The sequence below is a fragment of the Doryrhamphus excisus genome, chromosome 9 (assembly GCF_030265055.1).
Source record: "Doryrhamphus excisus isolate RoL2022-K1 chromosome 9, RoL_Dexc_1.0, whole genome shotgun sequence".
Lineage (NCBI taxonomy): Eukaryota > Metazoa > Chordata > Actinopteri > Syngnathiformes > Syngnathidae > Doryrhamphus > Doryrhamphus excisus.
This window is the reverse complement of record NC_080474.1, coordinates 19,871,313-19,897,262: the sequence shown is the minus strand read 5'-3', so window position 1 is coordinate 19,897,262 and position 25,950 is coordinate 19,871,313. Positions and strand designations below refer to the sequence as shown.

Below are 25,950 nucleotides of genomic sequence, written 5' to 3'. Positions count from 1 at the left end.
CGACTCTGTGACACATGAGTTGATGAAACTGGAAAACTTTGGAGTGAAGGACTGAAATATGAACTTTGTCAAGCATATCCGATTAAAGTTATGTCAAAGGCAAAATGAATGAAAATTGCTATTTTTTTAAAAAATACAATAAAATAAGAGATCGGATTGTATCGGTATTATATTATGAGACATTTTTTGACATTTTTCAAAATGATCTACTCACTACAAAAATGCAAAACATCTATTTATTTTCAAATGTATTGAGGATTATTTGTACGTACAATGTATGTTGATGTACCTTACATAACCAAATGAGCCAATATTGCAAAACACACATAATTAACATTAACGTTTTTTGTAATTACCTCCACATTACTCCACATTTCCCTTCTTTGGTACTGCGATGGTAGAATGGCATATGAGGCAAACGCACTTCGAAAAAGACATTGTGAAAAAAAAGTCATTCAACATTCAGTTGTCATCTGAATGGCTTCCGATTAGTGACAAGTTCATTGCGAGTTTTCTCATTGCTCATGATTTCGTCAGGGTTTTTGTTTTGACTGGTGGCCAGCCAATCACAGGGCACATATAGACAAACAACCATTCACACTCACATTCATACCTATGGACAATTTGGAGTGGCTAATTAACCTAGCATGTTTTTTTTTTGGAATGTGGGAGGAAACCGGAGTACCCGGAGAAAACCCACGCATGCACGGGGAGAACATGCAAACTCCACACAATTCCGAGGGGGAAATTGAACCCTGGTCTCCTAGCTGTGAGGTCTGCGCGCTAACCACTAGACCGCCGTGCCGCCCCCAGTGAAAATAATTCACTCATAGTGAATAAGAAGCTACCAAGCTAACTAGTTAGCCTACTATTTATTTGTTCTAAACTTAAAGTGTTTCGAACTGAGTGTGGTTGAACAAGAAAGTAAGAAGTCAAAAGTGTACCACTTCCACACATAATGGGAGTGAATGAACTTTTTTCACTCTTATCATATTTTACATGCCATGGCTGGTAATGTAAGGTAATACTCATCAAAGTAACATTACTGACGCCAGCGTACTACATAAGACTTGTCGTCCTTTAACGTTTGAGTAGTAATACGCCATAGTAAACCATGAAACAGCGAACATTTTTTACTATTTCATTTTTGAAAACATGATAGGCTCTCAAACTGAATTGTAGCCAGGCATGACGGACTGGTGGCCAGCCAATCACAGGGCACATATAGACAAACAACCATTCACACTTACAATTTGGAGTCGATAATTAACCTAGCATGTTTTTTGGAATGGGGGAGAAAACCCACGCATGCACGGAGAGAAAAATTAATTAAAAGTGAATTCAACCTACATTACACGGTGTAGTGTATGTGTTGATGCAACGGCTCATAATAATAATAATAATAATAATAATAATAATAATAATAATAATAATAATAATAATAATAATAATAATAATAATAATAATAATAATAATCGGTATTCGGTATATAATAATCGGTATCGGTATTATATTATGAGACATTTTTCGACTGGTAATGACGTCGCCACACAAGTCGTGATGGTTCCGCAGACAAGCAACAAGCACAGTATTTTGGGGGGGTCTGGGATTATTTCAACGTCTGCTTTGTAAATATGCAATTTGTAATGCGGCTCTACTTAAATAGTAGCTTATAAAGCTGAAAGAAAGCAGTCCAGCTGCACATGCTTTAGTGGGATCACAAAGCAGCTGCACATGGTGACAAACAGGAAAAGGAAAACCAAAATAAGAAACAGAAACAATGTGAAAACTAAGGAACGCCAAATCTAAAGTCATGCGGACATAGCAAGGCGTTTTCCATCGATACATCGCTCCGGGTGCAATGTTTTTGACACTTTTTATAAACCGTGTATTGCATATTGCAGTATTTGTCTTATTTTGCACAGTAACCACGTTTCCAGGAGTTTTTCTCTTTCCGAATGACCTTCGGAATGACCCCAAAGGAATATTCCAATCGCGTGTCTACATGCGCCGCTATAATCAACCAGAATAGTCAATGGGGCATGCCCAGTAAAACGCAAAACACCAACATCACGTGATACCGACTTCAATACAATTTCTCAGGTACACCTTTTGGGTGTTAGGTTGCTGTGTGATGAGTAAACTGAAAGCTCTTCATTGGCCACTGCCAAAGAAAAGGGCTAATGCAAGTGGCACAATTTTTAAACAATTAGTCGTAGTTCTGAAATAAAGATGTCACCAAATTAAAACTTGGCCGTAAATTAGCTGCACCGCTGTATGAGCTAGGAGACCAGGGTTCAATTCCACCCTCGGCCATCTCTGTGTGGAGTTTGCATGTTCTCCCCGTGCATGCGTGGGGTTTTCTCCGGGTACTCCGGTTTCCTCCCACATTCCAAAAAAACATACTAGGTTAATTAGCGACTCCAAATTATCCATAGGTATGAATGTGAGTGTGAATGGTTGTTTGTCTATATGTGCCCTGTGATTGGCTGGCCACCAGTCCGTCATGCCTGGCTACAATTCAGTTTGAGAGCCTATCATGTTTTCAAAAATGAAGTAAAAAATGGTCGCTGTTTGTGAAAAAAAGAGTGAAAAAAAGTTATCCTCCCATTCTGTGTGGAAGTGGTACACTTTTGTCTTCTTACTTTCTTGTTCAACCCCGCTCAGTTCGAAACACTTTAAGTTTAGAACAAATGAATAGTAGGCTAACTAGTTAGCTTCTTATTCTTATTCACTATGAGTGAATTCTTATTCACTATTATTGGGGTGTACCCCGCCTCTCGCTCGAAGACAGCTGGGATAGGCTCCAGCACCCCCGCGACCCTCATGAGGAAAAGCGGGGGGGGGGGTGCTGGAGCCTATCCCAGCTGTCTTAACACCCTGGACTGGTGGCAAAAATGTACCACTTCCACACTGAATATTAGGCTCTTAGCTGTAAATCATGTTGTTTTAATTTTTCCTATAGCTCGATTTCCTATAGCTTGATTGAATCAGTGTATCATTGTTTTTCAAAATAAAGCCAAAACCATTCATTCATTTTCTACTGCTTACCCTGGACTGGTGGCCAGCCAATCACAGGGCATATATAGACAAACAACCATTCACACTCACATTCATACCTATGGACAATTTGGAGTCGCTAATTAACCTAGCATGTTTTTGGAATGTGGGAGGAAACCGGAGTACCCGGAGAAAACCCACACATGCACGGGGAGAACATGCAAACTCCACACAGAGATGCCCGAGGGTGGAATTGAACCCTGGTCTCGTAGCTGTGAGGTCTGCGCGCTAACCACTCGACCACCGTGCCGCCCGTGAATTATCATGGTCAACTAAATTAATAAAATTCAGCTTCAATTAAACACAATGGTAATATTGATGCTAAAAAAAAATCTATAATTTAAATCTAATATGAAAAAAGCGTTAGCCTGTAAGTATAATTCCTTTTCCGTGAGTCACATCCTGCTAATTGAATATTGATGAGAGCAGATGGGCCGCGCTAATATCCCCATCTTGTCAATTTGACAACTCTGCGTACAACAGACAAATGTAAGCATCGAAACAGACTTTCTCGTCGCGTGACAAGATATTTATTCTTCAATGGATTCGTCGTCTCTGCCGTCGTCGAGCCTGACGGGAGGGATTTGTAACAGGGGCGGAGGTGTTAATGTCAACTTGAGCGGGGAGATGCTCCCGCTGAGCTGAGACAAAGACCGCTCGACATCAATGTAACATTTATTTATTAATTTCACACATCATGAAAGGTCTTAAACAAAGATTATTCCGGCAGGTAGGATGTCATGTTGCAGCGACACAATAAAGGGTGACTGGGCTTGACAGCCTGTGGCAAGGAAAACACTGAAATCCCATCGTGAGGTTAGAAGCTCTTCCTTGAAGTCGCACCATTACCGCGTGCTCTCAGAGGGTTACCTCAGGTCGTTTTTTTTTTTAGCGGTAAAGAAGAGGACAAAGCATCAAAGTGCACATGTTTTATCTACCTATCAGTCAAGGCTGTGTGCTTACACGGACCAGACCACTTTTAAAACTTGGATTCACGGCTTCCTTTCTTGTGCTTCTTCTTCTTCTTTTTCCAGACTTCTTTATATTAAACGTATGCGGTGTTGTATGGAGGACCAAAACTGCCAAAATTATAAATAAATAAATAAATAAAAGTGAAAATAAAAACAAAAATGAAAAAAAAAATCAAAAAATTAAATACACAAAAATAAATATAAATGGAAATAAAAAAATATATACATAAATAAATAAATAAAAGCAAAAATAAATACAAAAATAAAAAAACAAGATTCAAAAATTACAAATAAATACAAAAATAAATGCAGGCATACCTAGTCGATTTTCGCACTCACATGTCGATCAACCAATAGGCGAACAGTTAGGACCGCCCCCTCATTTGAATAGTTTTTCCTTCTGCATTTCAAGCTGACATTGTCTGCTGCATGAAATAAATACATATGAGAGCAGAGTGCTTTTATTTAATTATTGATATGTAATTCTATTTATATATTTATTTTTGTATTTATTTTTAATTTTTGAATCTTGTTTTTTATTTTTGTATTTATTTTTGCTTTTATTTATTTATTTATGTATATATTTTTTTATTTTTGTTTTTATTTCCATTTATATTAATTTTTTTGGATTTAATTATTTGATTTTTTTTTTTCATTTTTTTTTTTATTTTCACTTTTATTTATTTATTTATTTATTATTTTGGCAGTTTTGGTCCTCCATAGTGTTGTGCCTGGACCCTGCAGTGGGAAAGAAATATATTTTCACCTACACATTGAATTCATTTTCTCAGTGAGAAATGGGAAAAGCAAAAGGAACATGGATGGTTGGAGCGCTATTACTTATGGTTCTGATCTATTTTATCGCATTTATCTTCAGCCAAAACGTCCTTTGATGATCTTTTCATAAAGACGGATTTTTTTCTGCGGTAGGAGGAGAGAATACACTCCTGATCAAAATTTGAAGACTACTTGAAAAGAATTTACATTTTACAGAGGTTCTGAGTCAAGCTTGGAAAAATGGAAAAAAAAAAGGAGCAATGGGAGTGAGACGAGGGTATGCTGCTGTTTTCAGGGGAGAGGCGGGGCTGGCGATCACAGTGCAACATATAGACAAACAAGCATTCATACTCACATTCATACCTACTATTTAGACAATTTAGATTCTCTAACGAACCTTTGCTGGAGTACCCGAGAGAACTCACACTCCAAACAGAGCTACATTGCAAATAATGAAATACTCCAATACCCAAGGGTTAGCGCGAGGAGATTAAGTAGTGCCAACGGTAATTGCTAAGTAGCACCAGCTGCCAAGCTCCCGGAAGTGTAAGGAGGACAGAAAACACAGGAAGTACCAAGCAACACAGTAAGGACTGAGACAATAGCCACGTTTACATGGACCCAAATATTCCAATTCCATTCCGGTTATTTGCTCAAACCGAAAAAATGTAACGTTTGTATACACGTCATTCCCAAAAAAAAGTGCCAATCCGAATGAATATATAATCGGATTCATTGGGGTGGAATATTCCTTTCCCCAATCCGATTGAGGTATCTTGTACCCGCTCAATCGGAAAGTTGTCAGACTGCGTTCTTCTTCTTCTTCTGTTGTTTATTAGCGGTTGGCAAGCAGCTTTCGTGCGCATTAGCGCCAATCGGCACTGGACTGCTAAGGAAAGTTTGTTTTTGATTCAAACTAAATTCCAAGACTGGACGAAGGAAAAAACTGGCAATACGGAGTTATTCCGACAAGTGAAAGAAAAACTCCAGGAAGTCGGTATCACGTGATGTTGGTGTTTACGTTTTACTGGGCATGCCCTATTGACTATTCTAGTTGATTATACGCGATTGGAATATTCCTTTCCATGTATACCATTGCTTTTGGAAAGGTCATTCGGAAAGAGAAAAAGTACTATGAGTAGAGTACCTTAATTTCCGGTGTATAAGCTGCTACTTTTTTCTTAAACTTTGTTTTTCTTAAACTAAGTTTTAATCTGATGACATCTTTATTTCAGAAGTACGATTAATTGTTTAAAAATTGTGCCACTTTTGTTAGCTCTTTCTTTGGGCAGTGGCCAATCAAGAGCTTTCAGTGTACTCACAAGGTCATCTTACTAAGAACACAAAACTCATCACACAGCAACCTAACACCCAAAAGGTATACCTGAGAAATTGTATTGCAATTGTATTGTTTTGTGTGTGTGGAATTTTTTTAATCGAGCCGAACAACAATTGAGTTTACTTCGTATTTCTGAATAATATAAATATTTCGTTGTTCAATCTGATCTTGGTAGCATATGCTAGCCAGTGGTCACGTTCTCATAGTTTTTGGGGGGTTAAAAAAAAATCGAATCTTGAGCCAGTGACATGCAGTCGCGTTAATATTCTCCAAAGAAAGATGCCTTTGTGCCAGATTGTTCTTCTATTTATCCTGCTATTGTTAAATTAAAGTCCTTGTGTGCACACATACTTGTTTTTCTTGGCCTGGAGCAAAGGATTAATTAGACAAGCATATTAAAATTTATCTATAAATTGTGTTTAATACACATGGGTGATGAGCTGTGCCAAGGTTTTATAAAATTTTAATCCATTACTGTCACTTTTATCATTTTGGTTTCATTTCACTTTTTTTAATAAATGGTGTGCGGGATGAATTTTTAGTAGGTTGAGATATATATACGGTGGACACAATGCATATGTGGGAAATGTAATGAATCTGTTGAAGCATCAAACTATAGCTCCCATTTTAACATACGGAACTGACATCCATCCATCTATCCATTTTCTATGCTGGAGCCTATCCCAGCTGTCTTTGGGCGAGAGGCAGGGTACACCCTGGACTGGTGGCCAGCCAATCACAGGGCACATATAGACAAACAACCATTCACACTCACATTCATACCTATGGACAATTTGGAGTCAACAGTAACCTAACCATAACTGGTAATGGTAATGGTAATGTACATACATGTACATGTACATTTGTTCACTTCCTGCTTTCCGAATATGGTTTAAGTTTTTTGTTTTTTTTTGGGTTTTTTTTTTATTTTAATTTTTTTTATTTTATTAATTTAACATTTTTTTAATTTAAATTTTTTTTATTAAAAAAACAGTTCCACATGTCCAAAAGGAGTAGGAAGAAGCAAAGCTTATTAAATCCTACCCCTCCATCTGGTACTTTTACAATCAGTAACTGTTACATTTGTTCACTTCCTGCTTTCCGAATATGGTTTAAGGGTTTTTTTTGTGTTTTTTGTGTTTTTTTATTTTAATTTTTTTTAATTTTATTAATTTAACATTTTATTTTTATTTTACATTTTTTTATTAAAAAAAAAACAGTTCCACATGTCCAAAAGGAGTAGGAAGAAGCAAAGCTTATTAAATCCTACCCCTCCATCTGGTACTTTTACAATCAGTAACTGTTACATTTGTTCACTTCCTGCTTTCCATAATACAGTTTAGGGTTTTTTTTGTTTTTTTTTTAATACTGTACCTTGTACCGAAGTACAGGGTGATAGCTAATCGGTTATTTTTAACCTTATGCATTATTTTAGCTGTTTGAAGATGAACTATATCAGTAAGTTGTAAGTATTTGTGATTTTAGAAATAAGGAGTTAGTATGTTCTCTGTAGGCCGGCATTATGAATTATCCTTACTGGCCTTTTTTGCAGTACATTTATATCGAGTGAAGATTGCTTTTATAGTTATTAGCCCATATTTCCACACAATAAGTAAGATATGGTAGAACCAGAGAGCAATAAAGAGTGTGGAGTGATTTCTGATTGAGTATAAATTTTGCTTTGTTCAATATTGAAATATTTCTGGCCACCTTATGTTGTATATTTGTAATATGAGGTTTCCAGCTCATATTTTCATCTATTGTGATCCACAGAAATGTAACTGTCATAGGACTGTAAAAGAAGCCATTTTTTTGAAAATTGTTTGACATTTGGGGTATTGAACACTTTAGGAACGATCCGTATGTGCATTTTTTTTAAAATCATTTTCACATTTATCTGTAAAGTCATTTAACCGAGCATGAGTGTAATTCTAATCTGTATGTCTTTGCTCGTGTTACACTCACTAAATCGCATCACAATTAATCACATAGCAGATTAAATGGGCTCTGCTGAGTAGCCGCTCTTAAATCCATTTGTTCCTGTTGGACTGCAAATCCTTGCTGAGCTCGCCCGTTCTGCGAGACAACAAATGCTTTGTGCATTAATTATAAAAAACACATTTTTATTAAACAATTCCTTGTAGAACCATGAAACAGAAATAGTAGGGTTCTGGTTTATTGTATGGGACCGGTTGGTAAAAGTAAAAGAATTGTTTTAGTGGGATTAGAATTGAATTACGTTAATTAGATGATGACCACATTAACACGTGGTGTCAGTCGTTAATCTGTGCAATGCTGACCTTGGCTGGGATAAGAACAAACTGAAATTTATAATATTTACGTGATATCATATCAATGTGTCATTGGACATTTTGGACTGTGGATGTTTTTCAATGAACCAGATTTTGGCTTTTAAAGGCTATGACTTGATTTCATTTTAATGTATTTTCATTTTCATTTTGGGTCTCTACTTAGAACCTCCTTAAGATCCATCCATTTATTTTCTATGCCGCTTATTCTCATTAGGATCATGGGGGGTATGCTGGAGCCTATCCCAGCTGACTTCAGGCGATGAAGGGGTCGGTTGCCAGCCCACTCTTTTAAGCGGTAGAAAATTAACGAGTCAATGAGTGTATTAACGTTGTAAGGTCCAGTCCAGGATGTACCCCAACTCTCATCCAAAGACAGCTGGGATAGGCTCCAGCACCCCCGCTACCCTTATGAGGATAAGCGGTAGAAATTGAATGAACGAATAAGTATATTGAAGTTGTAAGGTCCAGTCCAGGGTGTACTCTGCCTCTCGCCCAAAGATAATATAGCTGGGGTAGGCTCCAGCACCCCTGTGACCCTTGTGAGGATAAGCGGTAGAAAATGAATGAATAAATGAATATATTGAAGTTGGAAGGTCCAGTCCAGGGTGTACTCCACCTCTCTCCCAAAGATAAGATAGCTGGGGTAGGCTCCAGCAACCCCGCGACCCTTATGAGGATAAGCGGTAGAAATTGAATGAAGGAATAAGTGTTGTAGTTGTAAGGTCCAGTCCAGGGTGTACACCACCTCTCACCTGTAGACAGCTGGGATAGGCTCCAACATACCTCTGCGATCCTCAGTATCCAGGTTTTTGCTAATATAAATATGGTCACCCTAGTTTAATTAATCCCAGGTCGTGACCTATTTTTGGGGCTAGGCAGTGTATTCGAATGTTTATATAGTATTTTCACCCAGGTCCCAACCCGTATGAAGTCATGGGTATCGTGTAAAAGTTGCATAGCTCTGACATTCCTAATGAATTCTAGTTTTCAAAGTTTTTGATGACCGTTGTCAGCAGAAAGTATTTATTAGACCCTCACTTAGAATACAAGCCTCGTCCCGCTGATGCGTGGTAAATTATGCATCGGTTTGTGTAATCAATTGAAGAGTCGGAACTCTCGAGGAGCAAAAAAGATGCTGACAATTAGAGCTGCAACAATGGATGAGTCATGGGATTGAATTCATCGACAACTATTTTGTTATCCCATTCATTGTTTTTTTTTTTTAATTAAAAACGTACAAATCCTCTGATTTCAGCCTCTCAAATGTGAATATGTTGTGGACCAAAGCATTAACTGTTTGTGTTTAGTTCATATTGATTTGGTCTGTCTAGGGCAGGGGTCTCAAACATGCGGCCCACGGGCCACATGTGGCCCGCAGGACACTAGTTTGAGGCCCCCGCCTTGATATGAAAGTAGTGCGGCCCGCGCAAGTTTGATATGGATGCTGTATGGTATCATGTACCCAGAAAAAAATATTACATTTGATTAATGTTCATGTTAAAGGTTAAATAACTGTTAATAGTTATCCTCCCTATCCGTGTGGAAGTGGTAAGTTTTTGGCTATTTAAGTTTAAAGGAAATAACTTGGAGGCTACCGTTTAGGTCGCTAGCTCTCTAGTTTGCGAGTTAGCATGTGTCTCAAGACCCTGCAGTTGCGCAATATGTTGTGAATAAAAAAAGAGTATAAATGTGACTATAGTCGTGTTTTGTCATGTCTACAGGGCTCTAATAATGCTTTGTTCATTTTAATTTGAAAAAAATAATTTGTCTACCCACCAACTATACGTATGTGGTTTCTTAAGTTTTTATTATTTGCCGTTTTATTATTATTATTATATTTATTTATTACTGATTGATTGATTTTCTTTATTCTTGATTTGATTATTTATTTATTTATTTATTTATTTATTTATTTATTTATTTATTTTTTATTTTTTATTTTTTATTTTTTATTTTTTATTTTTTATTTTTTATTTTTTATTTTTTATTTTTTATTTTTTATTTTTTATTTTTTATTTTTTATTTTTTATTTTTTATTTTTTATTTTTTATTTTTTATTTTTTTAATCTTATTTTGTGCAGAAAAATAAAAATTAAGATATTTGAGAACAGTGGAATGTTTTATCAGAGCTTTTCTTGTAGAAAATCGGAACCAAAGCACTGAAAAAGTTTGTATATTTTTCTGTTTTTAATAAATGCGTTTTTTTTGTTTTTTTTTTGGAAAACCTGATGCGGCCCAGCCTCGCCCAGACCCTAGCTCCAGTGGCCCCTAGGTAAATTGAGTTTGAAACCCCTGATCTAGGGCCTAACCGACTTTTCCATTAATCGAAACAACAACCTTCAGATTAATCAACTCCTAAAATAATCATTAGTTGCATAGTTGTATAACTTTAAGGAACTTTTTTGATACACGTATCTTACTGCGACCGTCAGTAATTGTACAGAGCACCTTGAATACCGTCCTATGTATGTATGGTGAAAGACAAGTACTTATCAAGCTGCACTCTCTGTTCATCCGCAATGTGTCCTTCCTGTGTGAAGCCTTAATAATAGATGCTTTTGAACAGCACTGAGCTTGAACAATGGCGCTGAAAACCCATTTCTCTTACACCTCTTGAACTGAATGGGCGTCTGTAATGATTGTTTGTGCTCTTTAAAACTCCTTTACTCAAGACTTTAAAATATTCCGTAAAGCCCAACGGTACTGTATGTAGGTAGGTAAGATATACGTACCAATCACAGTTGGTGATGTAGCGAGTGTGAGATCGATTCCCCACCCTGTAGCCGACTCATGATTTACAAGAACCTTAAAGGTTCCACCGAGATTTGAACTCGTATCACAGGAATCAAAGTCGGGAGAAATGACCACAATATACCATACAGTGCATACAGAGCATAATAGTTAACAGTTAATAGTTAACTAGTTAATGCTTCTATGTAATTAACTCCTATTGCTTGGGGTCCGTGGGCTGCAAAACCATCCATTTTCCTCCGCTTATCCGGGTCCGGGTCGCGGGGGCAGCAGTCTTAGTAGGGAAGCCCAGACTTCCCGGTCCCCGACCACCTCCTCTCCAGCTCCACCGGGAGGACACCAAGGCGTTCCAAGGCCAGCTGTGAGCTGTTTTGTGGTGGATTAGGGTCTATTATTAATCAAACATTACCTTACATTACATTACCTTAACATGGAGTCAGCCACATACTGTATTGGAAAAAAAGTTCTCCTCCCATTCAGTGTGGAAGTGGTGCACTTTTGGCTTCTCACTTTGTCCTTCTTCCTCGCTCAGTTTAGAAGTTTAGAATAATTAAATTTGAGGCTAACTTGTTAGCGCGGTAGCCGTCTCTTATGTCCCTTGTGTAGAGATCCTGCATGTAAGAGCTGTAAACAAAGCCAGCAGTAGTGCATCATGTGAGTTATTGTGTGTTATTGTCACATGATGTGTACTATAGGGTTGTTATGTCATGTCTACAGGGCTCCAAACCTGTTTTGGTAGGTCATAATTATTCCAAAAACATTGGCCACTCCAAATTGGCCATAGGTATGAATGTGAGTGTGAATGGTTGTTTGCATATATGTGCCCTGGTATTGGCTGGCCACCAATCCAGGGTGTACCGAAGACAGCTGGGATAGGCTCCAGCACCCTTGCGACCCTTGTGGGGATAAGCAGCAGAAAATAAATGAATGAATGAATAATTACGACATTACAGTGGCGTTATTAAGAGGTAGATTAAGTCGGTTCAATGCCCACTGAAGGCTCCGGTACCAAATGCATCTCCCACTTCTACTAGTGTAGTCACACTTGGCTCATTTTTCATGGGACCACAAAATGAATTCGATTTTACAGACAATGTTTTTAATTCTGCACAAATGCCAGCGCTCGTTCATGTGTCTAAGCAGATGTGTGTTGTATTTAATGGCCCAGGAAAGTGTAAGCAAGTGGAACTATCTGTTGTTTTTGTTTTCCCATCCCAGTTTTTTTTTTTTTTTTTGGGTAATGCCACCATTACTTGGTTGACTGAACCACAGATGAGCTGCAGAAGCCAAATTGCACCACTGCTATTTTTCATCCATGTGAGTTCCCCACAGACAAACTAGCCTGTTGGCTTTTCTTATTTGTCCTTGTCTGCTGCAGCTTCGTCGCCCCGACATAAGTGGACATCAATCCCGATTAAAAAAAAAAACACACTCAAAGAATGGCTATTGTGATGTTGTTTTAAGTGGAGCACCTATTGCACCTATATGCTTCAGCTCTGTATTCGTGAGACAACATGAGTTTCAGATGTTGTCTTTAAAAGCCCTTAAGCTTAGAATATTATACCAGAACACAGTTGGACTCATGTAGTGTATTACTAACACAGGGGTCGGCAACCTTTACTATGAAAAAAGCCACTTTCCCCCTTGCACACACGTACAGTATTAGCAAGCTGCGAACAAAACAAAACATTTTGTGATGAAAACACACTAAGAACACAGTTGGACTCATGCCGTGTATTACTAACACAGGGGTCGGCAACCTTTACTATGAAAAAAGCAATTTTACCTCCTTGCCCACATGTACAGTATTAGCAAGCTGCTAACAAAACACAACATTTTGTGATGAAAACACACATTGGACTCATGCCGTGTATTACTAACACAGGGGTCGGGAACCTTTACTATGAAAAAAAGCAATTTTACCCCCTTGCCCACATGTACAGTATTAGCAAGCTGCTAACAAAACAAAACATTTTGTGATGAAAACACACATTGGACTCATGCCGTGTATTACTAAAACAGGGGTCGGCAACCTTTACTATGAAAAAAGCAATTTTACCCCCTTGCCCACATGTACAGTATTAGCAAGCTGCTAACAAAACAAAACATTTTGTGATGAAAACACACATTGGACTCATGCCGTGTATTACTAACACAGGGGTCGGCAACCTTTACTATGAAAAAAGCAATTTTACCCCTTGCCCACATGTTCAGTATTAGCAAGCTGCTAACAAAACAAAACATTTTGTGATGAAAACACACATTGGACTCATGCCGTGTATTACTAACACAGGGGTCGGCAACCTTTACTATGAAAAAAAGCAATTTTACCCCCTTGCCCACATGTTCAGTATTAGCAAGCTGCTAACGAAACAAAACATTTTGTGATGAAAACACACATTGGACTCATGCCGTGTATTACTAACACAGGGGTCGGCAACCTTTACTATGAAAAAAGCAATTTTACCCCCTTGCCCACATGTTCAGTATTAACAAGCTGCTAACAAAACAAAACATTTTGTGATGAAAACACACATTGGACTCATGTCGTGTATTACTAACACGGGTCGGCAACCTTTACTATGAAAAAAAGCAATTTTACCCCCTTGCCCACATGTTCAGTATTAGCAAGCTGCTAACAAAACAAAACATTTTGTGATGAAAAAACACATTGGACTCATGCCATGTATTACTAACACAGGGGTCGGCAACCTTTACTATGAAAAAAAGCAATTTTACCCCTTGCCCACATGTTCAGTATTAGCAAGCTGCTAACAAAACAAAACATTTTGTGATGAAAACACACATTGGACTCATGCCGTGTATTACTAACACAGGGGTCGGGAACCTTTACTATGAAAAAAAGCAATTTTACCCCCTTGCCCACATGTACAGTATTAGCAAGCTGCTAACAAAACAAAACATTTTGTGATGAAAACACACTTTGGACTCATGCCGTGTATTACTAACACAGGGGTCGGCAACCTTTACTATGAAAAAAAGCAATTTTACCCCCTTGCCCACATGTACAGTATTAGCAAGCTGCTAACAAAACAAAATTTTGTGATAAAAACACACTAAGAACACAGTTGGACTCATGCAATGTATTACTAACACAGGGGTCGGCAACCTTTACTATGTCATTGAAATAGTTCTGTCTGTTTTAGCAAGCATCATCGGTCATAATTATCTTTATTCTTCTTTACTTAGCATAATATCTTCCCAATTGTCTCCTTTGACCTAAATTGCCACGAAATGCTCTTTACTAGTTTTTGCATTGATGCTAGATATTTATAATTATTTCATACCGCGAGCACCCAAACCAAAGACACATTTCCATGCAAATCAGTTGAAGCTAAAGCCGAATGTCGGTGTCAACAGATGTTCAAACAAAGCACAGCGAAGGTCAGCGTCAATAAACACATGGTGACGACTCGTCATCATCGGGCGAGCTCATAATTTTTTGCTCTCCTGATGAAGGTGTCGTTTACACTTACAGACTTCACGCTGCAGCGCCACTGAAGTGATACTTCAGAAAACCATTTGGCAGCGACGCCGGCCCTGTATTACACTCTCACAGGCGCATCACAAGCTTATTCCCATCCACAGTGTCAATAAACACAAGTGGGTTTTTTTTTTAAGGCATGCACATAATTGACAAGTAAATGGAACAGGAGCTGATCTGAACAGCAGGGACAGCAGTGCTCACATATGTTACTATAATGACTCAAATGGAAGCTGGAGCCTATCCGGGGTGGTGCATGACACTATTCAGCTTTTTTCATAGTAAAGGTTGCCGACCCCTGTGTTAGTAATACATTACATGAGTCCAACTGTGATCTTAGTATGTTTGTATCACAAAATGTTTTGTTTTGTTAGCAGCTCACTAATACTGTACATGTGGGCAAGGGGGTAAAATTGCTTTTTTCATAGTAAAGGTTGCCGACCCCTGTGTTAGTAATACACGGCATGAGTCCAATGTGTGTTTTCATACAAAATGTTTTGTTTTGTTAGCAGCTTGCTAATACTGAACATGTGGGCAAGGGGGTAAAATTGCTTTTTTCATAGTAAAGGTTGCTGACCCCTGTGTTAGTAATACATTGCATGAGTCCAACTGTGTTCTTAGTGTGTTTTTATCACAAAATGTTTTGTTTTGTTAGCAGCTTGCTAATACTGTACATGTGGGCAAGGGGGTAAAATGTTTTTTTTCATAGTAAAGGTTGCCGACCCCTGTGTTAGTAATACATTGCATGAGTCCAACTGTGTTCTTAGTGTGTTTTTATCACAAAATGTTTTGTTTTGTTAGCAGCTTTCTAATACTGTACATTGAAACACATGTCGATGATGTCATCAGCAGTTGACTTTGTAGGTCTTTGCTAACTGACACAGTTATGCCACAACAATGTTAACGCAAAATGTGTGTTTATATAAGCACATATATCAGGAAAGAAGTGATAAATGATCATTTAAGGTTCCTTTTCCCTTGACTGAAGACGTGATTGTTGACAAAGACGGCGATGTCACAGCGAGACAACAATAGACACAGTCGCCATGTTTTGCCAGAAGTCATTTCTTCAATTCAGTATTGGTTTTTCTCACTTGAAACATTCTTTGGCTCCATTTTGTGTTATTTTCAGCATGTGATGAAAAGAAAAGCAGACACTTGAGGTGGGAAACAGTATTCAATTCAATAAATAACTCCTGGCAAAAACACAAAGGTGGTGTCCGTATTCATCTCACGGCCACGTTGTGTCTTTGTCATGCTAGGTTAATTGGCAACTCCAAATTGTCCATAGCTATGAATGTGAGTGTGAATGGTTGTTTGCCTATATGTGCCCTGTGATTGGCTGGCGACCAATCCAGGGTGTACCCCGCCTGGGAAAGGCTTCAGCATACCCGCGACCCTGAGGTTTACCTTCATGGTAAATAGCCTTTCACTTGTATATGTAGCACAATTACCTACTGATGCAACTGGGGGTTCTGTATCTTGCTCAAGGGTACTTCGACATGATCATTGCAGGACTGAGGATTGAACCGACAACCTCCTACCACTTGAGCCACACCACCACCAACCCTTCATAGATAGGTTTTTGTGTCTCACACAAAAAACTCCAACTGTAGCACTGCAGATAATGATGCTCCTGTTTAAGTCCCTTACATATTTGACTGACATGTGCATGCAGACTGAAGGAAGGACATTTTAGACTATTTTAAAATCCCAACAAGACGTTTTTTTTTTTTTTCCTTATTCCTCAAACATATCCTGGGAAAAGTAGACATCTGGTGCTAAGATATTGTTATTTGAAGTCTTCATCGCTGCGAAACGCTCCATTTTTAGTTAGTTGCGTTTAGTTGGAAGTACCACTTGAGACGTAGTACTGCATCGGCATACATACCCGATGGGGTTTAGTGCACATTAAAAAGATGATCATTTTCAGATTTTAGCAGCTTGATTGTAAAACTGTACCAAGGGACATATTGAATTTGTGGATGTATCGCACTGAAATGAAACTAAGAGTTCAGTGAATGCAACATGAGATTATTTACCCCCAAGTTTGCCAGCTTGTACCTCACTGAAACTTTTTTTTTTTTTTTGTTCTTTTCGCCTCGGGAATGTATGTGTTCTTAATATAACACAATTGAAACTGTTTCTAAAAGGTGGTTTTCTGACTTGAAGCGCAGAAAATAAAATAGACAGTCATGGCGAGCGTGGAGTGTTCAAAAGGAGCTCTGGCTGGAGTCCACACAATGACATTAATGAGGCGTTGACCTTCTTGTAGCACCTGCAGCTGGTTCGACGAGGTGGTTGGCTTTTTCATTAAATCAATGACTCAAAAGTGATTTTTTTTTTTTTTTGCATGCAGCCAAAACACATTTGCTTAGCGTGAACAGGTCAATCGGCATAAAAAATTAATTTGTCCTGAAAAGCGTCTGTGGCTTATTATTGTGTGTGTGTGTGTGTGTGTGTGTGAAAGGAGGCAAATGGCAATGTTTTTAATTCTGTTATTTGTGGTTTTTATTACAAAAATGAAGATGTAAATGGCATATTTGCATTTATTATGTATTGTTTAGGTTGCACGATGGACAAGTGGTTAGCAGCTAGGAGACCCAAGTTCAAATCCACCCTCGGCAGTCTCTGTGTGGAGTTTGCATGTTCTCCCTGTGCATGCGTGGGTTTTCTCCGGGTATTCCGGTTTCCTCCCACATTCCAAAAACATGCTAGGTTAATTAGCGACTCCAAGGATGAAGAGTCTCGAACCAGTCATGATGTGCTATATATAATCACTATATTAACAGTTACTATGGTACCCTTTATGGCAGGGGTGTCAAACATACGGCCCGCGGGCCGGATCCGGCCCGTCTGGTGGTTTGGTACGGCCCGGGGAAGAAAGCTGCATTGTATAAAAAAAAATATGAATTTAATTTAAAAATTGTAGTTCTTGTATTATCCGCTAGGGGGCGCATTTTCCCTGTTTAAAAGATATGTGCGCAGCAAGCGTTAATTCTGACGTGAAACGGTACAAAGAAGATTTCAGGGCTGTTGATGGAGTTTGAGAAAAGATTTCAGGTTTTTAGCGAACTCGAAACAGATTTTGCAGTTTTTCGCTCACCAGTGAAAGTTATTCATTTGTTCAAATTGCTTTCCAGATGTTGAAAAACAGTGTTTTTAAGTTCCACAAGGCTGGTATAAATGTTTTTGGAACATTGTTACTAATTCTGTGATCAGTTTTATGTACAACACACTTTAATATATGTTTAACTGTGTAAAAGTGTTGTTAAAATTGCACATACTTTATTTATGTTCTTATGTTATTCTCTTGTTTATAATATATTGTTCATAATGTAAAAGGAAAATTCTGTTAATAAACATTTTGATAATTTACTCATTCTTTGCACAAATTTGTAGTATTAGTGACTAATACAAAGGAAAAAAGTGGGCTTATTGTTAGTTCTATGTAATTTTGCAATGAGTTTACTGGTCCGGCCCGCTTGATCTCAAATTAAGCTGTATTCGGCCCGCAGACCAAAGGGAGTTTGACACCCCTGCTTTATGGCATTGGCTGCTCATATCACCTCGTAATTTGGTACGTGACAAAAAATTAAAATAAAAAAAAAAAAACCTTAAACTATATTAGGAAAGCAGGAAGTGAACAAATGTAACAGTTAAAAAAATTAAAATTAAAATTAAAATTAAAATTAAAATTAAAATTAAAATTAAAATTAAAATTAAAATTAAAATTAAAATTAAAATTAAAATTAAAATTAAAATTAAAATTAAAATTAAAATTAAAATTAAAATTAAAATTAAAAAAATATAAAAAATTATAAAAAATTATAAAATTAATAAAATAAAGTTGAAAAAAAAAAATAAATTTGCCCTGTGATTGGCTGGCCACCAGTCCAGGGTGTACCCGGCCTCTTGCCCGAAGACAGCTGGGATAGGCTCCAGCACCCCCACGACCCTTGTGAGGATAAGTGTTAGAAAATGAATGAATGAATGAATGAAAATTACATTAGGAAAGCAGGAAGTGAACAAATGTAACAGTTACTGATTGTAAAAGTACCAGATGGAGGGGTAGGATTTAATAAGCTTTGCTTCTTCCTACTCCTTTTGGACATGTGGAACTGTGAACTGATTATGTGATGCATTCAATTGTAATCTGATGCATGTTCAAATGAAATAAAACCATTACCATTACCAAATTGTCCATAGGTATGAATGTGAGTGTGAATGGTTGTTTGTCTATATGTGCCCTGTGATTGGCTAGCATCCAGTCCAGGGTGTACCCCGCCTCTCGCCGAGTCATACGTTCCCTACTCCTGTAATAGAGAAAACTCCGAGTCACATGATGATTGTCTGCGATTTGAAAATCTGCCCAAAATGTTGTTTTTTTTTTCATTTGCAAAAAGTAGACACATCCTGGGAAAAGTAGACATCTGCCGCTAAGATATTGCCGTTTGATGTCTTTATATCTGGGAAATGCTCCATTTTTTTTAGTTATTATATCATTCCGTGTTAACATTTCAGTTTAAATCAAATTTCTTTAAACTGCAATTCCACTTATTTCTGTGTTTTTTTTTTTCATGCCAGATGCCATGCTGCTGGTGGCTCAGAGGCTGGAGGGTCCTTTCAATATTGAATCCGTCATGGAGCCCATTGATGTGAAGATCTCAGAGGCCATCATGAATATGCAAGATAACAGTGCCCAGGTCTCCTACAAGGTATGTCGGAAGTTTCAACGCTTTACCCCCATGCACCGGTAAATTGCTGAGAGTTACTCCTGTGTAATTTAACACATTCTTATTAAGTCCAAGTTTAGGACTTTTGGATGGAAATCACATGTTCGCTTGGTTGGATAATCTTAGGGTGCGTTTATACGAGAAGTAAAAAGAGTTTCCTGTACAGATTGACATCCGTTTTTTCCATTTTCTATCATCATTACGGTTATGGTTCAGCTGGAGCCTATCCCAGGATTAAAATCAAAGATGTCAATAAGTCAATGCGTGTTTTCTGTTCGCCACTTGGGCTTCGTCCTGGGATTTCTACATATATAACCCGCACATGTCCACGTAATAAAATTGTATATTGTGGTGCGCAGGAGTCCATGATGTCCATTTTAGCAAAGCATTTCATTGATTAACAAGCCTCATAGAAAATGGTGGCTGCCACCAGAGGAACCCAGAGGGAGGCTGACGTCATTGCAGTGGCCCAATGAATGGTTGCTCAGACGCACTGCAGTATGGGAAAACCTTAAGAGCTGCTTTTTTCTATTTTTACACTCATATTGGTACATGTTTGTATATTTGTCGGCTACATCTTTTGAGTGTTAAGTTGCTATGTGATGAGTTTAGTGTCATTTTCTAAGATGACACCGTGAGTCAGATGTTATATGTACGCACTGACTCATTGCAACACCTAAATTAGGGCAGAAACTCCAGCAAAAGTAAACAAAATCCAACAATAAAATTAAAAAAAAACTGTATTAAAAAATTACAAAAATTTTTAAATTACAAAAATTTAAAAAATTTAAAACATTTAAAAAAAACGTAAACTAGGAAAGCAGGAAGTGAACAAATGTAACCAAAACAGGCTTTGCTACATTGTGTTGTTAACTACTCCCTTCAGAGAGCAGCACAAACTGGGTCTAACAAGGACAGAAAAACGATGCGCACAAATTACACTAATGTTTGATCTCGGATATTTATTTCAAATTGTTGAATAATAGTCTAATATGGGACCTTTAATATTTGTCTTACTTACACTACCGCTCAAAAGTTTGGGATCACTTGCAAATTTATTTGTTTTCCAAAAAAAAAAAAAACACATTTTCATGCATTTCAAAAAATTTTTTTTCCATTTCACAAACAATTAAAATTAATCAGATTATTTTCAAAAAATGATGTATCAATCTTTTGGTATGGTTGCTAATCCAAGTTAATCATGTTGTTAACTACTCCCTTCAGAGAGCAGCACAAACTGGGTCTAACAAGGATAGAAAAACGATGCGCACAAATTACACTAATGTTTGATCTCTGATATTTATTTGAAATTGTTGAATAATAGTCTAATATGGGACCTTTAATATTTGTCTTACATACACTACCGCTCGAAAGTTTGGGATCACTTGCAAATTTATTTGTTTTCCAAAGAAAAACATATTTTCATGGATTTCACAAAACTTTTTCCATTTCACAAACAATTAAAATTAATCAGATGATTTTCAAAGAATGATGTATCAATCTTTTGGTATGGTTGCTAATCAAAGTTAATCATGTTGTTAACTACTCCCTTCAGAGAGCAGCACAAACCGGGTCTAACAAGGATAGAAAAACGATGCGCACAAATTACACTCATGTTTGATCTCTGATATTTATTTGAAATTGTTGAATAATAGTCTAATATGGGACCTTTAATATTTGTCTTACATACACTACCGCTCGAAAGTTTGGGATCACTTGCAAATTTCTTTGTTTTCCAAAGAAAAAACACATTTTCATGCATTTCACAAACAATTAAAATGAATCAGATGATTTTCAAAGAAGGATGTACATTTTTGCATAGAGGCTTACTAACAACAACTGTCAGTCCTCTGCATCAATGGTTGCTAATCCAAGTTAATCATGTTGTTAACTACTCCCTTCAGGGAGCAGCACAAACCGGGTCTAACAAGGACATAAAAACGATGCGCAACCGTGCAAGAAGACAAATATCTCAGAGTGTGTAGTTTAAGACAAAGATGCCAAAGATACCAAACACCAGTCTCGGTATCAAGAGTGAAGCGGTGACTTTAGGATGCTGGACTTAAAAAAAAAACAAGCCATATCTCAGATTGGCTAAAAAAAATTCCAAGTGATCCCAAACTTTTGAGCGGCAGCGTATGTATTATTGTTGATTTTTGCGTTATTTTGGGCATACGAGTTGTTATATATGTTATGATATTCAGAGCCGCTTGAAAATCCATGTATGGAAAAACGGTACATATCGGTACTACATTGGTGCTGGGAACGTGTAAAGCCGGTTTTACAGTATTTCATGGCTTTTATTGTGTTTTCCTGAACCCACTAAATTGCTGCCAGAAGCAAAAAATGTTTAAAAATGTAGACTCCACTTTTATTGCGCTGTCTCATACAAGAAAGTTTTTTTTTATTGTATACAGTACTGTATGTAGTGTTTTTTCAAAAGCTGTAAAGTTAAATACCACATTGGTCAGAGTCCAGCTGAATCACCTTACAGCATCACCGTGGTCGACTCCGCATGACACGAAGCGGCCCATTTTACCAGCAGTCTGTTGTTCAACGAATAGCAACAACGCTAACAAAACATGTTTTTTTTTTTCCCGTGTTTCCTCCCTCCAAAGTCATTTCAGACCCCAAGAGTCAAGTGCCCATGTTTTTTTTGTAATTGCAGGTTTTTCAAGGTTGTGGCCAGCCAAAACCCTCAGGAATGAGTAGGTCTACCCGTGGCGTTCCGGATGTGTTCAACGCCCGCTTCAGGCCGTACAATCCAGACGAGCGTCCCACCACGGCAGCTGGCACAAGCCTAGACAGACTGGTAAGGGCATCAAATAGCACCGTTTTCTGGCTAAGCGTAAACACCATTTGTCTTGACTTGACTTGACACTGTTGATTAAAGCTGGTGATTTGCTATCGTCAGCCCCCCCCCCCCGCGCGGACGGGAAATTCATTCCATTGAGGCGCATCTATCGATGTTGTTTGTTAATGAATCAACATCGCAGACAGACGACTGAGTGAAATGGGCGCCCCCCGACATGTGCCCTTCATCCTGCCTGTCTGCGTACTTGGCAAACAGACCGGGCTTTTCTGAGGTCGACCACGGCCATTGTTTGCTGAAAAGCAAGCCTTTATTTTATATCAGATTTGGCTTCATGTTTGTGGGATTGGATCGTGATACGTGTATTTCCATCTCAAATGACCTTGAGGGCTAAAATGCTGCATCGGAATAAAGGTTATTTGCTGACAGCCGAGTCGAGTCGAAGCGTCGTTCTCGTCGTGGGATAAATACTTCTGCAGCCATGACGCATTTGTGCATCTCTTGCCCTTTAAATTGGTGGCGTTAGTCTCGCTATAAAAATCCAATTGATCCGATCACTTTTTCAGCAATCAATAGCTGAGTCCGAAAACCGCATACTTAACTACTACTCATACTAACTCTTTGAGTATGCAGTGTGTCAACCATTTTTGAGTATGCGAGACGTTCCCGGATGCATACTGCATTCGCCAGAAATGTTGAGTATGTTGACTACTCACACTCAAATTACCCAGGATGCGAGTTGGTTCGTTTCTTGTTTTCAAAGTAAAAGCAGTGTGAAAAATAACAAAAATAATAAAAATTTAAAAAAAAATTAAAAAAAAAATAAAATGAAAAAAATAAAAAAAAATAAACAAAATTGTTCGGGGGGGGCAGAACATATATTTAACACTATTCACACTCAAATTACCCAGGATGCAATGTGACGTGACGTCAACGCGAAAAAAAACCAAAAAAAAAACGTTGGCTGAACACTGAGTCAGTCAAGCAGGATATATTGCGAGTTGGTTCGTTTCTTGATTTCAAAGTAAAAGCATTGTGAAAAATAACAAAAATAATAAAAATTTGTGAAAATAACCAGAAGTGCGTTGCCCATTTCAGCTAGCTTAAATTTTGCAGCATTCGTCCGAATAAAATTGTAAACCAGAGGTGGGCAAATATTTTGACTCGTGGGCCGCATCAAGTTAACAAAATTGTCGGGGGGGCAGAACATATATTTAACACTATTCACACTCAAATTACCCAGGATGCAATGTGACGTGACGTCAACACGAAAAAAAAAAAAAAAAACGTTGTCTGAACACTGAGCCAGTCAAGCAGGATATATTGCGAGTTGGTTCGTTTCTTGATTTCAAAGTAAAAGCATTGTGAAAAATAACAAAAATAATAAAATTTTGTGAAAATAACCAGAAGTGCGTTGCCCATTTCAGCTAGCTTAAATTTTGCAGCATTTGTCCGAACGAAATTGTAAACCAGAGGTGGGCAAATATTTTGACTCGTGGGCCGCATCAAGTTAACAAAATTGTCGGGGGGGGGGGCAGAACATATATTTAACACTATTCACACTCAAATTACCCAGGATGCAATGCGACGTGACGTCAACGCAAACCCCCCCCCCCCCCCCCCCCCAAAAAAAAAAAACGTTGTCTGAACACTGAGCCAGTCAAGCAGGATATATTGCGAGTTGGTTAGTTTCTTGATTTCAAAGTAAAAGCATTGTGAAAAATAACAACAATAATCAAAATTTGTGAAAATAACCAGAAGTGCGTTGCCCATTTCAGCTAGCTTAAATTTTGCAGCATTCGTCCGAACGAAATTGCAAACCAGAGGTGGGCAAATATTTTGACTTGTGGGCCGCATCAAGTTAACAAAATTGTCCGGGGGGCTAGAACATATATTTAACAAACACACACACTATTTTATTCTTATAATTTTCCTTGAATTATTTGTCAAATGTTATCTTTAAAAGTGTTATATGTTTTTTTTTTTACTAAATAAAACATCCGACTTGCAAGTCATGTTGCCAGTTTGTATGTTAAAAGTTTAAAATACTTAAAAAGCAACAGGAGGGCCGGATTCAAGCGCTTGGTGGGCCGCATGTGGCCCCCGGGCCGTAGTTTGCCCACCCCTGTTGTCAAATAAATAGCACACTCGGGATCTAAACGGCCACTTTTTCGCCTGATTTATAAAACAAATCTCAATAAAGTGATTTTTTTTAAAGAGTTTAAGTATGGAAGTATGTAGTAGTTAGTATGCGGTTTCGAACACAGCCATAGTTCGGAATTATTATTTTGAATTATGATATCATAACTGAGTATTTGTTTAAAAACTCTTTAATGAATAAATAATAATAAAGCAGTGACCCCCCGATTCCCCCCGCCAATTTGACATACTTTATAAACTGATAATATTTATTAATTCATACTGTACTGTACTGAACAAGAGAATACAACAAAATGTACTGCATATAAGCGTATTCAAGAGTCTAATTGCATGTTGAGTACATGTTGGCATGGTGCACGAAAATGAAACCTCTTGACCCCCCCGGGGGGGGGGGCGCCTATGAAAGTCCATGAATTTGAATGCCTTTTAGTTATTATTATTATTATTATTTTCCAAGCATGAACTGGCTTAATGTGGTTCAACACTCAATATAAATCCGATACAAAATTGAATATGAAGAAGTAATTGACTTAAAAAAAACACATATACGAATAAAAATATTCTCTTTACACGAGTACCAGCACCTCGGTTTGCATGTATAAATATTTGTCTTTTTTAATGGTGTATATTTGGGTCGATACGAGACTTTATGTCAGTTTAAATTAAGGTAATTTACACCATGCATGAATGATTTTTAACATTTGTGTTTTTGTGCACCTTCAAAAAAAAAAAAAAAAAAAAAATCAATGTGTTTGGTCTAATACTAATTATGTTTCTGCATATCCTTCACCCAATTTTTTGATGTTTTTCTCTTGGCGCTTGCCTTTTTTCCCGACTTTGTACAAACTAATTTGTCCACCTACACTGAATTAATGAAGACTTTTTTCCCCCCCTTCCTGTGTCTATGCTGCAAACCAGAGGATTATTTGGAACACGATGCAACACAGCGTAAGCCTCCACATATTTCTACTCTTCTAAATAGGGATGAGCATTTGAGCGTATTTGCTGGATGGGGAAATGAATGCTAAATTAAGCAATTCATTGTCTTTTTTTTTTTTTTAAATAGGATTTTAATTTGGAAAAGGATCTCTAAATGATCTGAACTCCGGTTTCAGGGAATAATTACGCCCAACTTCCTGCGGTTGACGTCATGTTGTCACAAGTTTAGACGGAATTAACGACATCTCCGCTAGTTGCAGCTCGTTATTGCAACACATTTTTCCTCAATTGCTTGAAAAGTGACTGATTGATTATGACCAGTCTTCTTTGGCCTGGAATGCTTTACTATAGGAATCATTTTGTCTTGGAATGTGTCATTTTAATCTCAAAGGATGCCACTTAATCTGGTAATGGTAATGGTTTGATTTCATTTGAACATGCATCAGATTACAATTGAACGCATCACATAATCAGTTCACAGTTCCACATGTCCAAAAGGAGTAGGAAGAAGCAAAGCTTATTAAATCCTACCCCTCCATCTGGTACTTTTACAATCAGTAACTGTTACATTTGTTCACTTCCTGCTTT

General features: G+C 37.7%; 1 protein-coding gene across 3 annotated transcripts in view; it reads left to right on the top strand.

Moving 5' to 3' along the window:
- gpc6b (glypican 6b) overlaps positions 1–25,950 on the top strand; it is a 103,622-nt gene that overhangs the window by 41,646 nt on the left and 36,026 nt on the right. For 2 of the 3 annotated variants that reach the window (XM_058082976.1, XM_058082977.1), the window contains exons 5-7: positions 19,303–19,433; positions 22,120–22,263; positions 25,342–25,371. In XM_058082976.1, the coding sequence (XP_057938959.1) occupies positions 19,303–19,433; positions 22,120–22,263; positions 25,342–25,371 (305 nt within the window). The remainder of the gene's footprint in view (positions 1–19,302; positions 19,434–22,119; positions 22,264–25,341; positions 25,372–25,950) is intronic. The other variant, XM_058082978.1, reaches the window with a different exon arrangement.